A 17,942-nucleotide genomic window follows, 5' to 3' on the forward strand; every position below is an offset into this window, starting at 1 on the left:
CTGGCGCTGGAGTGCAGTGAGGGCTGAGGACAGGCTGGATGAGGGCAGGAAGATGGGGAAGACTAGGCACAGCAGGATGTGCTCAGAGGCCCACAGCTGAGAAAATCCAACCTAGGCTTATTGTAGGGACGGAGCAAAAAAGCCAAGTGCCCCAGAGGGATCAGCAGCAGCACAGACCTGGCTCAGGTCCACAGGTCCAGGATGGGGGGTGGGGGACTGCACGGCTTCTAATCACATCAGTTGTGAGTTAACGTTGAGGGCAACATAAAGGACCAGAGTGACACAACCTTCCTTATCACCTCAAGTCTCAAGGATACCTGAATGAAACCGACAGCACAGACAAAATAAAAGGATTCCCGCTGTCAGCACCAGGGGCTGCATTCCTGTGTTTGCTGGCTCCATCTAAGAACTTAAGCATGAGCCCCTTATTACTGGATTAAAACTACTATCACACTGAAGAATGAAAATATAACTTCTCTTGCCCTGAGAGTCAATCAAGATAAAGATAAGTCTTGAAAATGAGCATATTTTAGAATGTTAAACATAATTAAAATAATTATATAATTAAAATATGTACAGATCAAGGCCCCTTAACTCTGAAAATAAATTCTAAGGCAACATCTTTAAACACTGCTGGGTTGTAAAATCAGTTTGAAGCACTGGAACCAGATTTGTGAAAAATTTAATACAAAAAACACCAGATGCATGCAGGATGGGAATATACTGTTTTATGTGTGTGTGTGTGTGTGTGTGTGTGTGTGTGTACACACATGGACACACACATGCTGGCCTGGGACAGAAAGTATTTCTTGTTGTAGGTTAGTCTCATTGTCCTAGGGTGGCTCCAATAGGATGGCATCATAATACTCTCCAATTAATCCTAGTGTCCATATTACTTCAGACTTGTAACATTATTTGCAGAGAGGGGAGATATTAATAAAATCAAAGACAGGGCATCTGGATTCTAAGTAGGTAAAGAATCATTATAAAGGAGAGGAGAATGTGCTGTTTTGGTTTTATTTTATTAAAAGTTTCAGCTTTTAGGATCTAAGTCTAGAGCATAATGACCATATGCTATTTCTGCATTCAATTACACTTACTTGGTCTAGGAAAAGATAGTAAAGACAGACATTTAACAACAAAACAAAGGTTCCTGGCAGCTGGAGACTGGGATTGGGGTTCCTCTGGTCTATTATCTTAAGGTAAATCATTTCACTCCAGTGAGCTGGGTCTCCTGTTTCTCAGAGACTGGGAAGACATGTGCCTTTTATTTTCAGGAGAGGGTTTTTTTGTGAAAAATGGCAGGCAGGTAGCTGAAAGGTAATTTCAGATTTGGGGGGATTAAATGTTCCATCCAAATATTAGACAGTACTGATATTGTTACTGGTCTAAGTCTAGCAATGGAGAAACGTGAAGTGAGTTCACTCTTAGTGACAAAGGACCATTTCACTACTCTGGAAAGATCAGCCATTTCCATGTTCTACCCACTTTTATTCTGGTTTCCTTTCCTTTTCTCTCTTTGTTTAAATAGAGCTATAATTGACATACAATGTTATATTAGTATTAGGTATACCACATGGTGATTTGGCATCTGTATGCACTGTGAAATGATCACCACAGTAAGTCTAGTTACCATCCATCACCTTACAGTTACTTTTTTTTTTTTTTCTTGTGATGAGGACTTTAAAGATCTATCTTCCCTTCCTTCTTAAGGGACTTGGTCTCTGTAACTGGCCTGTAGACTTTCCCTTCAAGACTGCTCCAAGTTTACTTTGAGAGATAGCTCATCTCTCCTGTTCCATTCAACCAAAGCCCAGACCCCTTCCCAACCACGGATCTTCACTGGTATGTGATCCTGAAAACTTCTGTGGGCCCTTCTCTAATTAGAGTCACTGAAGCCCACATGGACACATTTTATCTCTAGCTGCCCTTACCTGAGTGATAGAAGCTTTTGGCAAAATCAAGCTGAGGACTGCTGGACACATCACCTACCCCATCCCTACGCATGATTCCTTCAGTAGTTTAATGGCAAAATGAAGCTTAAAAGGTAATAGGGGATCCCTGGGTGGCACAGCGGTTTGGCGCCTGCCTTTGGCCCAGGGCGCGATCCTGGAGACCCAGGATCGAATCCCACGTCGGGCTCCCAGTGCATGGAGCCTGCTTCTCCCTCTGCCTATGTCTCTGCCTCTCTCTCTCTCTCTCTGTGTGACTATCATAAATAAATTAAAAAAAAAAAAGAATTAAATGCATTCACTTGGAGGAATAAACACAAATGGAGACAGGACCAGAGACACCAGAACAGCTGGTGGAGTTGGAGTAGACAGTGCAAGCTGTTGCCTGACCATCGAGGTCTGTATTAGGGATCAGATGCTCAGAGCTGGGAGTTATTCTCCCACAGCATGTCCACATCCTTATTTTAGTGAGTAGAGCTACAACAACATATGAAAGATTGGGAGCTGACCCAAAAATGGTTTGTTAAAAAAAAAAAAAAATCAGGAGAGATTAAAGGCTACATAGCCTGTGTAGAAACAGGAGAAGGGTTCAGGTACACAGATACTGCAACAGTTGGGACAGGGTGGGACTGTAAATGCAGGCACTTTCTGGGGCCAAGTAGGTACTGCACTAAGTGACTTCAGAGGGGTAGGGTAGGGGGAATGGGAGTGCTATAGCATGCTGGAGAGCAACTGCCTCCTCCAGAGGGCACAGCTGTCCTCTGGAGACAGTCAATTGCTGCCCCGTGGGAAAGAAGGCCAGACGACTTTTTTTTTTTTTTTTAAGATTTTATGTATTTATTCATGACAGACACAGAGAGAGAAAGAGGCAGAGACACAGGCAGAGAGAGAAGCAGGCTCCATGCAGGGAGCCCAACGCGGGACTTGATTCCGGGTCTCTGAGATCACATCCCGGGCGAAAGGTGGCGCTAAACCACTGAGCCACCCGGGCTGCTCGACTTCTTTTTTTTTTTTTTAAAGGCCAAACAGAACATCCTGCAACCTCCAAACTTGAAGGCGGTAAAGTTTTTTCTGTGTTGATTGTATAAGCACTGGAACCCTTAGAGAAAACCTTCAGCCAAGGAATACAAGTTCGATATTAGGAAAAGCTTTCTTTCTTTCTTTCTTTTTTTTTTTTTTTTTAGGATTTTATTTATTTATTCATGATAGTCACAGAGAGAGAGAGAAAGAGAGAGAGAGAGAGAGGCAGAGACACAGGCAGAGGGAGAAGCAGGCTCCATGCACCGGGAGCCTGACGTGGGATTTGATCCTGTGTCTCCAGGATCGCGCCCTGGGCCAAAGGCAGGCGCTAAACCGCTGCGCCACCCAGGGATCCCTAGGAAAAGCTTTCTTAGTTGAAAGTTGATCGAAATGTATTATCAAGGGGGGCTTACACAGCTGTGTAGAGATTTTTAAATAGACATCTATATCAAATGGACCAGGCTGCACACTCTTTGTGGAGGCAAGAGTGCAGTTTTTGCTAGAGGGCTCCAACAGTTCAGATACCCTCCTGGAATGGCTTAGAAGACTAGGATGTCAGCTTTATAGAGCGAAAAAGGCAAAGCTCAGGCACAAATTTTGTGGCAACTCAGGCCCAGGCTTTTCTGGAGGGAAGATCAGTAAAGAATCAGGCTGTTAAAAGTTGCACTGCCTTGCCCTGAAAATTTATAGTTATTTAACGAATGAATGAACAAAGGAGCAAAAGTAACAAATCTAGAGGTTCAAGTTAGTCTGCTTAAACAAGGTAGGGACAAGAGCTCACGTGGTTCCCAAGAAGAAGACTTTAGGGGCACCTGGTGGCTCAGTTGGTTGAGTGTCTTCAGCTCAGGTCATGGTCTTGGGGTCCTCCAATTGAGCCCCAGGTTGGCTCCCTGCTCAGCAGGGAGTCTGCTTCTCCCTCTCCCTACCCCTTGCCCCTGATCATACCTTTTCTCTCTTTCTCTCTCAGACAGATGGGTAAAAATCTTTAACAAGAAAAAAGAAAAAGAAAAAAAGATTTGCGTTTTCCCAACTTCAAGTTAACCTGAAGTCTGCCAGTTTACTTGGAAGGCCTGGGTGGCCCCTTACAGCTTCATTTTCCAGCCTGTGCCTTAAAACTCCAGAGAAATGCTTCCTCCTATTAACAATGTCAGACTCTCAGAAAATTATTGAGTAGTGCAAATAATTCAATAAAACAAATATTTAAAAGAATACGACTCTTTTTCATTCATTCATTCATTCATTCATTCATTCATTCATGCTTTTTCATGTTCTGGTGTACATGCATGCTCAACTGTTCCATTCTGGATCTCTCCAGAAGCATCCACTATATACTCAAATCTACATCAAGATTTAGTTTAAAAAGTAGAAAAGAGTGGATGGAGTTTAAAACACAAAACAAGAGATGGTCGGGGGTGATGGTGGTTAAATTCCACCCCTGGCTATTAATTCCAGACCAGTGACAGACACAACAAGATAAATATATTTTTCCCTAGTTTGTTCCATAAGCTGGCCAAACCCAATCATTTGTCTTCCTGCAAAGTGGTGAGTGATCACTGAGACTGTGTTTTCCTTTTTGATATGCATTTTGTGTCTAGAAACTGGAACAGCCAGGGAAAGAAAGAGAAAACATGCTGAATAAAGGGAGGTAGGAAAGAGATGATGTTGGTGAGAAGGGGAGAGAGAAAAAGCCTCAACTTCTTATCTTCTGTTCTCTTTTATATGCAAATGTACACCTGCTAAAATACTTCTAAATTGACAAATAAGAGAAAAAGAAAATATCTGATGAACAAGTGCTTTTAACAGCCTTTTCCAAGAGCCAGATAAATGTGGGGTTCACCAGCCCTGAAGGGGTGTCTCCAGGGCTTTCGCAGAAATCCCTCAAGAAAAAAGGGAAGAGCTGGGCCAGGAAAAGGAATAACAAAAGGGGATGCAAACAATACTATCATTCTGGCTAGGAAAAAATGACCTTGAACTGACAAAGAACTGGGTAGCCTCGAGTACAGGAAGATAATTACTATTTCTGTATGAAGTGTGCAGTAATTTTAAAATGAAATTTGAAAAGTATTTTCCATCCTCGGAGTTTCCCAGTGCTGTTACCCTTCACACATGTCTACACCCATTCAATTACCCCCTAATGCTGTGCTAGATGTGTGGCTGATTCTGGCAAACCAAGTCATATTTACCAAAGAAAATAAAAATTGTGATAAGTATTTCTAAAATTAATTATAAGGATTATCGCTTAAAATCCAGAAATCATTTGTCTAATAATCTGTTCAAATGAAAATGAGAGAATATTAGGATAGGAGTGCTTCCATGACCAGAAAATACAGAAAACTCATCTGTATTTAGGATTTTTTAAATTGAAGGCCACAAGTGTTTGTGAAGGTGAGACACACAGGTTGGATCCATAACGAGAATTGCCTTTCATGTCCAGATTTTCTGCAATACATCCCACTCCACCAGTCATCCTGGGCCCATAAATCTATCACCAAGAAGAGGGCCAATGCATACAGAAGAGACGAAAGAAAGCCTAATCCAGATGAGTTGCCTGGAGCTGCTTCAGAAAATAAGTATTTACATTACATTCTTAATTTCTTTTTTTTTTTTTTCTCCACCTAGGGCTTTTTTTTTTTTTTAATTATTGGAATTCGATTTGCCAACATATAGTAGCACCATTCTTAATTTCTATGGGGCAATTCAACAATTACACCTGAAAATAAATGGCAGGTTTGTAACTGTCCTTTAACATTTCAAAACCAAACCAAACACCTCTTCACATGTAAATTTATATAGCCCTAGTGCCTGCCACTTCACACAGTTCAGTCCTGGGAGGTGGGTGTTCAACTCTGAAAGTAGGGAATCTTCAACTTTTCAAAGATGGAGTAATCTGATCAGGAAGCTGTATTTTATTGGCACACAACACAGGATTTTTAGCAGCTTTGTATGCAATGATTTATATGAGAAGAATCAGAAATAAAGACAGTAAATATTATCATCATCATTTAGATTAGGGCCTGGAATAATCACTGTATAAGATGACCTGGGTGCTAGAAATATAAAATATGCAGAAATCCCTCCTCATCCACTGTAGTGGGTTGCAAAGTATCTCCCCGCACCCACCTCCTGCCAGGCTTATGTTAATCTAGAATCTCAGAATATGATCTTTGGAAACAGGTTCCTTGTAGGTGTAATTAGTTATGGACCTTAAGATGAAGTCATCCTTGATTTATGGTGACCCTTATATCCAGTGACTGGGGTCCTGGTAGGAAGGAGAGCAAACAGAGAAACAGAAAAGGTAGCAGCGTGAACACGGGACAGAGACTGGAGTTACCAGAAGCTGGAGCAGGCATGGAGGGGTTCAGAAGGAGCACAGCCCTGCTGACACTCTGATTTTAGACTTCTAGCATCCAGAACTGTGAGAGAATACATTTCTGTTGTTTTAAGTTTGTGGTACTTAGTTGTAGCAGCCCTGGAAAAATAATACACTCCCTGAGCCACCATTTTATTGAAATATCTAAAGCCCAATCCCTTTTCTTCCTTTCTCTTCACTTGGGTCTCCTGTGTAAAATGAGGGTGTTTCACTAGATGACCCACAAGGGCTCTCTCAGCTTTGAGACCCCCCCGCTCAGTGGTTCTCAAACCTCGGGAGTCACCTGGGTATCTAGAAGACTGATACCCAGCCCTCCCACCCCACCCCCAGAGGTTCTGATGTAACTGGTCAAAGGTGTGGCTGGGGTATGGACATGTTTAAAAGCCTGCATGGGATGCTATGGCACAACTACAGAGGAGAATTTCTCTGGGCACTTAAGGAGTTGGTTTTCTTGAACATGGGAGCATCCAATCAAGAGCACTCTCTGGATAGATGCCTTTCATTCTTTACTAACCACTTTAAATCACCACCACCACCCTCAATGTCATGAGAGAGGAATGCTTTCCTGTAGCAAGCAGTAGGCAGTAGGCCCCACCAGTGAAGCACCAGCAGTCTGACCCCTGCCACAGGGAGAGGACCCTATGGACTGCAGTGGACAATCCAGCAGCACATGGTGGCTTCCTTGGTTTTGCATGAGTTGGGTGCTCCTGGTCCCAAGTATAACAGGTAACAACATGTCTTTGCATGATTCTTGTACATTTCTGGGACAGGACAAGCAAGACACAGTCTTGGAAAAGGCTCAGTAGAGGTGTTATGCTGTGGTTCTCCCACCACCAAAAGTTGTGACTGCAGTCTTTTCTCCCAGGATAAATCTAGTCACCAATGACAACTTGGCTGTTGTAGATTTCCAGCCCTTTTGCAGTGTGATAAAAAACTCAAGTAATCATGTTTTGGGAAGCACTGCCCAGAACCCTAAGTGGCAACCTTCAAATCTATGCTGACCTCCCACAAAGCTTTTAAATGGACGTACCTTAGTATGACCTTGAATATTTCAGCTTCCAAAGAATATCAGTGAGAAATGGCACAGTCAGGCAACCACTTTCAACACAGCTTGACCAAGAGAATTGGTGTTAAAAGAATGAGAGGCTGAATGGACATTCTTAGAGGCTTAATCCTCTTGAGATAAAAGCTAAGAGGCCTTTTCACATGGAGCTTAAGGAGATGAGTTTTGCCAGGATGGGCACGTGGGTGGGAAAAGTACTGGTGGAGTGAATGACTGCAAGAGATATTATTCTGGCCTGAATCAACAAGCATTAAGGAAACTCCTTAATACTCTCATTTTTATTCATTCGTTTGACAAGATGAGTGCCCACTGTGTGCCGGACACTATTAGGTGATGGGTTTTTTTGACATTTAGCATTAGCTGCATCACTTGATACAACGGAAACTCACCTCTTAAAGGTAAATTTGGTGTGAATACAAATAAAATTGCCAATGTAGGAGATTTTACCTAGGGGTATAAGTAGTTCAGAGGGACACTTTCTCTCATCAGCTAGGTAAGCATCACTTTAATCCCAAGCCTAAATTTTTCAGGGAAACGCTGACCTGAATAGCCTATCATCCACGTGTGGTCTCAGGCCTAACTGCACTCTTTACTAAGGGCAGACCTCTGGTACAACCTGTACTTGGAAATCCTTGCAAGCTGCCCACCTCTCTAGGCCTAACAAAAGGAAAAGGAAAGGTATGGCTTTGCTCATTAAGCTCTCAAAGTGTCCTTGCTGAGCTCATCTTTTATTGGGCCATACACTGACATTTCACTGATGTAGCCATCCTGATACAGTTGCCTCTGTCAAACAAAAATAGTGGTAGAATGGAAAGAGGTCAAGGCTTAAATTTTGAAGTTTGAGTTCAAGATCCAATACCTTAGCTAGCTATATGGCTTTGAGCAGGAATCTTAACCTTTCTAGGTTTCTGTTGGACTGTGTGTAGAACAAGTTACTGATATTTATGCCCCACAGGCTATTATGAAAATTGGAGGGGACAGAGGCTTTAATGAGGGCAGGGCCGCAGGCTTTTGCTATCCTGGTATTTCCACATGCAGCCCAAGTAAAGGTGCAGCGGACATGCAGATGATATACTATTTATTATATACAGAAAACCACACATTCAGAGGCATTCAAATTAATCCTTGCTTCCTATCTGGATTCTTTAGTTTGAACAGCCTGACTAATGAAAGGAGTAGCCTGTTAACAATGGCAGATCATACAGGCTGTGTGTGGGGGCTGGGGTGTAGGGAAGGATTTCTGTGTAAATTTTTGCACAGACTGTGGGAGCCAGAATCATGAGACTCAGACTCACACTCTCCCAGATGATGATCAACAAAGCAGATGCTTTTCAGAGTGACAGCAAATTTGTTAAGGATGAGCCCCTCTGTCAGGAAAACCTATGTTTGGGAGTGATAAGCAAATAAAGGAAAAAAAAATAAATGAGAATGTTGGCACAGTTGATTCCTTTACTATGGACTGAGAATCACAGACTCCCAGCATTTAAAGGAATGTTAGTGTTCCCAGGAACAGAAATTCCTTCCATAGTGCCCCTCTAGGGAGCGGGTTCCTGCTGGGGTGCAACCAGCCAGCAGCTGGAAGACACTCACCTTGTTTTTGCCGGAATGAAGAGCCAGAAAGTTCTTCCATGACCAACGCTGAATTCCTTCCTTGCAACACTCACATACAGGCCTCCTCCCCACAAGCTACACGCTATAGTTATTGATAAATGTTTGGTATGTGGCAGCCCCACAAATACTTACAGATAGCTTCTGTGCCTTTTTTGGGTTAAACTTCCCCAGGACTCTTGTCATTCTGAATACAGTGTCACTTCAGGGCCTCCCACCCATTCTACCCCGCTTCCTGCATTTTGCCTCAGCCTCTGTCTTTACTGTACCTCTCCTGAGATGGCTGTAAAGCACATAATGTCACACAGAGGACCCACACCGAAGAGGAGTGCTTTGAACTGTTACATGTTACTACTGTAACCTGCTGGTCATCAATTTGGGGAGCAGCTTTAACATATAACTTTCAATCATAACATCATCTGGGTTTAGTTATGCTAAAGCAGCCCAACATCTATAACATAAAGCAATTTCATCCACGAGGGATGTTCCCACAAAAAGAAACTGCAGGAAAATGCTGAAGATAAACTTAGACTATTGAGAAAATTGATGTCCTCATTAGACTTAGGGTTTTTTGGTTTTGTTTGTTCGTTTGTTTTTAGGGGACAGGGACAAAAGGAAAGTGAGAGACAGAATCCCAAGCAGGCTCTATGCCCAGCATGAAGCCCAATGGGGGGGGGGGGGGGGCTCAATCTCACGCCCCTGAGCTCGTGACCTGAGCTGAAATCAAGAGTCAGACGCTTAACTGACTGAGCCATCCAGGCACCCCTAGACTTAAGGATTTATTTTATTTTTTTAAGATTTTATTTATTTATTCATAGACACACACACACACACACACACACACACACAGAGCGAGAGAGTGAGAGAGAGAGGCAGAGACACAGGCAGAGGGAGAAGCAGGCTCCACGCAGGGAGCCCGATGCGGAACTCGATCCTGGGTGTCCAGGATCACACCCCGGGCTGTAGGCGGCGCCAAAGTGCTGTGCCACGGGGGCTGCCCGACTTAAGGATTTACTAAACATTCAACATATATGTGTGCATATTTACATTTCCCAAAATGTGTCCCACAGAATATTAACTGTTGGCCATTTATAGGAAAGATTCCATTTTCAGATGGAAAATAAGTTATTTGAAACTCTAGGTTCACACTTTTAAATGGTGCATTTACTTTAAATTGTAAAAGTCTAATAGGCCGCAGCACACTGTGCTGGCTATAGAGAGAAAGAGGGGTCACGTTGGGTTGGGTCCAAAATACATATTTCTCAAAGTATCTTCCAGGTGGAGCACTGCACAGAACAGACCGGGGAAATGCTGCAACCGTCCAGCCACCCTTGTGACAGCACACCACAGGAAGACTCGCCTGGTGATCAGGCACCGTGCAGTGTCCTCAACCTGTGCATGAGCACTCATAGGCAGAGATGGGTAGCCTCCACCAAGGAGACATCCAGGAATCACTTCATCAACTCCTGCTAGTTATTCCTCTCTAACCTTTTTTTTCATGGGACTAATTAGAAGTTCCTAAAATATCATGAAACTCTCCTTAAGATACCTTTTTGATAAAGTAAACATCTTTCTGGATTCGAACCACTGAGTTTTCAACCATTGGAAATTTCTTGCAGAACCTAATTTAGTGGTACTACAGGAAGTGCTGTCGATGAGGAATTATGCAGCACAGGGCTCGGGTTGGTCTCATTCTCAAGTGCCTACTGCAACTCAGCAGGTAGCGTTCATGTATTGAGTATGTAGTACACAGTTGGCACTTTCACACAATCTCATTTCAACTTTAAGACAAACTTGCCAGGTAGTAACTTGTCTGCTTTCCCAGTTCAAAGGCTCAGAAGGGTGGAGAAATAGAGCAATGAGTAAAGAGCTCACATAGACAACCGATGCCAAAGCCAAGGGACAGCCACCATATATCCTCAACTTCCAGAGGGCAGCCTCTGGAATATTCCTTTTCTTTGGAATACTGTAGAAAGAATGTAGCTCATACAACAAGAAAGCCTCAACAAAATTATTATGAAGGGAGAGGTGGACTCTAACTTAAATCAAATGACACACTTGCCCTAACTCTACCAAAGGCCAAATCTCCAAATAATTATGCCAAAAGACATAAATATTTAATAAAAAGGTGATGGTCAAGAACTTGGGCGTTAAACTAATACAATGTTATATGACAATTATATCTCACAAAATAGTGGGGGGAAAAAAGAACTTCAGAGCAAAGTAACTTCAGTGACCTGTGTCACAATAGTGGTCCTTAAGCAGGGTCAAGGTCCCTGAGACCCTCGAACATTAACTTCATGGAGGTCCGGCAAATGGGGAGTACAGAAGAGAATGTGGTAACCAGGACAGAACTGGCAATGCTCTAACAAAGTCATTGGCTTTGAAAAGGTTTTTTGTTTTGTGTGTGTTTTTTTCCCCCAAGTTAATTTAGTCTAGTACTTAACTATCTCTTCTATTTTAAAGGAAGTCTATGGAAAATACTATCTGCATTAATTTGGGGGAGAGTCAACTACTTGCAAGGGATGATTAGAAAGAATACCGGAGAAGTAATGGGCAACTGGGTCATTTCCTGGTTTCTACCCAATAAGTTTTTGTCATTTTAACTGAAATAAATTCAGAGGTCATTAGATCTTCTGCATTCAAAGATAAATTGCAAAGGAAAAGCATCCAAATAACTTCTTGGTTATTTGCAGCTTGGGATATCTACACTTCTATTAATAAAAAAATAAAGAAGAGACTCTAACAGAGTTTTTCTCAAAGTGAAGAATAAAAATGCAATAAACTATATCACTGGGAAAACGCTGAAAAGAAAAGAAAACCTCTGTATTTTGGGGTGAAATATTATCTGATGCAGAATATATACAATAATTGCTCTACTATATACTCCTTTTTCAAAACCAGAGTTCATCACAGAAACATGGGTTTAAAAAATTAATCATCAGGCCATGAATTGTACTGCCATAAAAGAAAGCCATTCTTTTCTGCTTATAAACAACAAAACGACCACATATGCAGATGCATGCCTCAGTACCTCGGTGCAACGGTGTATTTACTTGTATAAATATTTAAAGTCAGACCTTTGAATTTCTAATAAAGTAGTACACCACTTTACAAAATAAGGTACTAGTAAATTTAGATGTACGACAAATAGAACTCTGTTCAGAATACTAATTGCTGCTGTTGATATTCTAAAACCAGAAAAAATAATGATACTGAGATTCCATCGAAATAAGCCTAACACTTATACAGAAATCTTAATAGGTCTTGATGAAACCTTACTGTTAAATTGTTAAATTATCAGATGAGCTAACCACCTCCTATTTTTGGTTAGTTTTAAGTTATTGGAGGTACAAGGAAAGCTTCCTGTCTGGCACTTCCCCCACCCCTTATTTTAATGATACACATTCAATTATTACAGGCAAGAAAAGAGTAACATCACAAATATCTGTAGTTTGCCATATAATGACTGGGTGTTCCCCATGGAGACTGACCTTGTCATCCAGATGCAGGTGCTGAAAGGCTATGTGATGGCAGTGTTCACATGTGTAAATGTATGAGTGATTATGAAGAATTCAATAGACACGGTTATTTTCCACTTTAGTTTATGTTAAACGTAAGCTTGCACATTTGGCTCTTAGGATTAATCGCCTGCTTCAGTGCGTAGCTGTTGAATATCCTTGCTCTTAGTGGAGTCCACAAACCACTAACCTACAAGGTTCTGGTTACATGATAAGGTTGAATCCCATTTGAAACTCACTGATGACCGTAACTTTACCTGTGATCGGGATCTTCGCTGCCATGCTTTCTTCCCTGCTTTCACCTCCACAGTCACTGGAAATTTCTAAAAAAAGGAACACATGATGATAAAAGTGTATCTCAAGGCTATATTTATGGAGTAGACCTTTGTTCGCCTTTTTTTTAAACTGCCGTTCCTTTTATTTTCATTGCCTCCCCATATTCCTTTCTGTGGCTTAGTTTATTTTTTTGTCTAAAACAGTATTGTTTCCTAAGGAAACTTACTCAAAATCTAAGGTATCTCTATGTCACCTTCAAGCAAAATACTGTAGTCTGACATCTATCAAATTCAAATAGGGCTTAAAACAAGTGAGCTCCAAATTCTGCAAGAGTATACTGACTTCTCAGTATGTCCTGAGCAACTCATGGCTGTCTTAGAAATGTCATTACAGCAGTTTACTGACAGGCCTTAACAGAACTAAAATAATCATAATCTCCAGAAAATAAAAATTGGCTATGAAGTTTGCCGGGCATAAACTTGTTGATTCTTAGTCATCAGTTGAAACTTTTATAAGGTTCCATTACAGTTGGGATGCCTGGGTGGCTGAGCGGTTGAGCATCTGCCTTTGGTTCAGGGCATGATCCCGGAGTCCTGGGATTGAGTCCTGCATCAGGTTCCCCACGGGAAGCCTGCTTCTCCCTCTGCCTGTGTCTCTGCCTCTCTCTTTCTCTCTGTGTCTCTCATGAATAAATAAATCTTAAAAAAAAGTTCCATTACAATTAAAAATAATTTTTACAAATTATGAGTAAATTTTATGAAGTGATATCAAAAACTCCATGGTATTTTATGGAATCACTTTAATGGAATCACTTTCATCTTTGTCACATGATCAAAATGATCTACTGCCAAGAGATTCATTTTGCTAAGATTTCATTACTTATAAAAACTTATTAGAGAGGCACTAGGTGGCTCAATCAGTTAAGCGCCGGACTTTGAGTCAGGTCATGATTTCGGAGGTCCTGGAACCTGTGTCTGGCTCCCCACTCAGCAGGGAATCCGCTTCTCCCTTTCTCTCTGCCTCTTCCTACCCCCTGGCTTGTGCTCTCTCTCTCCAATAAATAAATAAAATCTTAAAAAAAACCTTATCGGAAATTCAGCAGAACTGCAGATCTATGATTAGGTTTTCCATTCCTGATAGACTAAATGAAAACAAATATATTTCCTAAAAGGTGGTATAAAACAAAGAACATATCATGCATATTAAAATCAGAGGTATTCTATGGTCAGCTTAATTTTATAGGTATACCTCGAGAAAGAGGGTGTTGCACTGACTCTGAATGCATGTTTTCTGTGGACAGAATTTATAGCAAGAGTTACCTTGTTCCTTTATATGAACACTGTTGAGCCATGCAGCAGGTTTTTCTTCCTTTATTCCACTATTGTCATTCAGAATAGATGGCAAGCTGCAGGATGATTCATTACTATGAATAGCTGACCTACCGTCACACTCTTCTGTAAGGGCTTTTTTCAATAAGGCTGCTGCCTACAGTGTTTAGAAGAAAGCACAAAGAAATAAAAACAAACTCTAACTGCATTACCCTTGGTCTTGAAAACCCAGCCTTCAAATGTAATTTTAGGTTAAGCTTTACTTAGGATTTAATTTGCTTCCTGACATTTAACTGAAATTAAAATGTCTTTGAGATGAGACAACATCTGATTATTTTCCAGCATAATTTCTTTACAACAACTCACACTTGCAGTGATACCTTCTTTGAGGACTTACAGAATGCAGAAGTGTTCTTTGACTCGTGAAGTATGTTTATGAGATGTGACCACCACCATTAATCTGGGCTAGTTTATCTAAGACTTATCTTTCATTACATGAATCTGTTTTTCAGGCACTGAAGACAGTTTGAAATGAATGTGACCTTGAGATATCTCCATCTTTCTTGAAATGACCCCTGAACTTCCCCAAAATGAGATTATAGAAAAACTTGTGGCTGAGGAGGTTACACTAAAGCAAAAAGAGAGCTAAACTTATTCTAAATCAATCCTCAATCAATGATAAATAAAGATACTCTGCACTTTGCCCCTCAGTCTGCTGGGAACTCAGGAAGCTGGCCTGCCACACTACCTATCTATTTTCCAAGGGCCCTGAACTGTCTTACTCCTATCACCTCATGTCTCATGGGCAGACAGGTGGGTACAGCTTTCATCATGGCCAACTTGAGAGGTGGAGAGCAAGTGGCAATTAACAGGACAAGTTAATACTCATGTCTTTCATTTCCAAGTCAGTACTCTCCTCCTGAGAAACACAAATATGCTGGTAACAAGAGGTAATCAAGAGAGTAACCTTCCAGGGTGTATATCTTCTTTTACTTCTTACTTGGAATTGGTGACTTGCCCAGGCTTTTGGCAGTGAAAACCTAGGCGGTGGTACCAACTTAGCTATCACTAGTATCTGATGACAGGAGCAAATACAGGGCGGTATCCAACCCAACCTCGAGAAAGAGGGTGTTTCTGTGGAAAACGAACATGAGACTCTACAAGTTGATATGAAGAGTGGACTTAATAAAGCCTCCCAAGTCATCTTCAGTCTAAGTGCAAAGGAGCAACACCATTACTATCTAGGGAATAACAGGAAACAGAATAAACTTTCCTTGTGATTAACATGAAAGAAAGTGAAGATACCCCAAAAGGGAGAATCACTGAGGCAGAATATGGGAGATCTAGCCTTGTGAGTTTGGCCTGGAACATACTTTGAAGTCACTGCCATGGACCTTGACATCCCTGTAAGGCTCTTGCCCTCTGCCCTCCCTAGGACCAGCTGGCCTTTTGGACTCTTGCCTATCCTAGGGGCTACAGCAGCTGATTAGAAGGTATTTAAAGAGTTCTACTCTCCTTGGCCAAGGGACTTGGCATCAAGTTAGACTTACAGCCAAGACCTGTCTGTGGTCCACTTCTAGTAACCAGGAGCTTTTCCTCCATTTGTTTAAATCAGTCCTAGATTTTATTCCAATTGTGGTAACACTCTGTTGGGATGATGTGACATCTATCCCTGCTTCCACAGACTAGGGTTCAGGTATAAAAGTCCTGCCTCCAAAGCTCAGGCCAGGGCTGGTTCCCATCACTGGCTGCCATAGTGCCCCACACAGAGCTGCCTTCATGGACCATTGCACTGCACCTGTTTCTAGGATCTGTCTAGGAAGAGAGGTATGAAGAGTAGGACCACGTCCTTGAACTGCCATCTCTCAGCTGTCAGTATGATCTCTGGACCATCCTGGCATGTCTCATTTCTAGATCTCCACTCATCCTGATCTAGTCTCTTCCCACAGAGAGCTAAGCTCCAATTCTGTGTGCCCAATAATCCTGGCTATGTGAAAAGCATTTTAGAATATGAACAAAAAGAACCGGCCCAGATTCTGGCCAGTTCTGTAATCTTCTTTTTCTAATAGAAAAAACTCCAAATATCTGAGAGCCTCAAAGATGTACTTTTTCCACATCTTGCCTTATGTAATGGTTATAAGTAATAATTTCTTGGCATGAATTCATAATAGCCTCTGTCTTAACACACATCTTAAGAATAAAATTGTTCAAGGACTGTTGAAGCTTCCTGCACTTTGTGCTGTAGAATTTGCTGACAATGGAAACTGGGGTTGCCAGTGACTCAGATTACTTCTCAATAGGCCCTCAGGGATGACACACAATTTATCTCACAGCTTTGCACATCCCTTTTCATACAAGCCCCTTCTTTGCTTTAGCTGGGTTCCAACTGGGCCTCAAAAGAACACAGAATAAAATGCTATAATAATACTGTAAATGCCTTTCTAATAAATCCTTATTTGCTTGATAACCATATCACCACTGCCACCAGTTCTACACTGAGCCCTCTTTTTTTTTTTTTTTTTAAACTAGGGTGAGTAGGGTGAGGTAGATAGAGTGGTGAGCATACTGCAGGTTTTTATTTATTTTGTATATTTCATAAATGGAGATAAATTATCTTTACTACTCAATATTCCTAGCTCTAGGATTTCTCTTACTTTTTTTTTTTTTAAAGATTTTATTTATTAGAGAGAAAGAGGGAGAATGAGTTGGGAGGGGTAGGAGGAGAGACGGAAGCAGACACCCTACTGAGCAGGGAGCCCAATGTGGGGCTCGATCCCAGGATCCTGAGATCCTGACCCGAGCTGAAGGCAGACACTTAACTGGCTGAGACACCTAGGTGCCCCAATTTCTCTTACTGTTTTGATAGAGGCATTTATAAAATGACTCATCATTTTTTTTTTAAAGATTCTATGTATTTATTCATGAGAGACACACAGAGAGAGGCACAGACATAGGTAGAGGGAGAAGCAGGCTCCCGGAGGGGAGCCCAATGTGGGACTCGATCCCAGGACTCTGGCATTCTGACCTGAGCCAAAGGCAGACGCTCAACCGCTGAGCCACCCAGGCATCCCTAAAGCAACTCATCTTCTAAGATAATTCTATAGATAATTTCTCAAAGATCAGTTTTTTATATCTGCAAGGATTTTGGTAGAAGGTCAAATTACTACATTAGAATGGCTGGCTTGGTTTTACTGGACCATGGAGCCAACAGAGAGTAGCAAATGTGTCCAGTGGGTCATCCGTAAAGGAATCCACAATATAAGACTTAACAAGCAGGGAATAATAATAAGCAGGACAGAAAGAAACATCAGCCTCAGACAAGGAACAGTCAGAAAGTTTTGAGTCGAAAACAACTTCAGTAGAGTTGGGAGAAACATTTGTAATACATTCTCAAGCGGTCATGTCTGCAGACCTTTTAGAAAGGCGTATTTTTAGGGAATCCCCCAACTTGAAGGAGCTTGCAGTTCAAGGCTACGACACTAACCCATACCTGCATGGACAAAAGCCCAGAGAAAAGTGAGCAAGCTGCCTTACACAGCTCACGCTGGGACTGAATGGGCTCTGCAAATTGCAACTCTCTATGTGAAAAATGCCACCACACAACAACTTTCTTATTGGCCTCCAGATGGTGCTTATGAATGGACTATGCTTGGGTTTCAACTTATCCGTTAGCTAATAAAGGCTCTCTCTTGGATTTCCTACATTTTGAGCCCAGGAGGGAGATGGAGACTGTCTTCACTGCTATCAGTAGTCTGATGATTAAGTCCATACCAACAAACTAGTCTCTCACTTTTCTGCCTTCCC

At 41.7% G+C, this 17,942-nt stretch overlaps 1 protein-coding gene across 9 annotated transcripts in view; it reads right to left on the bottom strand.

Moving 5' to 3' along the window:
- Positions 1 to 17,942, bottom strand: part of KIZ (kizuna centrosomal protein) — a 131,234-nt gene that overhangs the window by 17,674 nt on the left and 95,618 nt on the right. For 8 of the 9 annotated variants that reach the window (XM_072799827.1, XM_072799824.1, XM_072799823.1 and 5 more), the window contains 2 exons: positions 14,130 to 14,295; positions 12,792 to 12,857 (listed from right to left, as the gene is read on the bottom strand). In XM_072799827.1, coding sequence (XP_072655928.1) covers positions 12,792 to 12,857; positions 14,130 to 14,295 — 232 coding nt within the window. The remainder of the gene's footprint in view (positions 1 to 12,791; positions 12,858 to 14,129; positions 14,296 to 17,942) is intronic. The other variant, XR_012018139.1, reaches the window with a different exon arrangement.

The sequence above is a fragment of the Canis lupus genome, chromosome 26 (assembly GCF_048164855.1).
Source record: "Canis lupus baileyi chromosome 26, mCanLup2.hap1, whole genome shotgun sequence".
In the NCBI taxonomy this organism is placed as follows: Eukaryota; Metazoa; Chordata; class Mammalia; order Carnivora; family Canidae; genus Canis; species Canis lupus.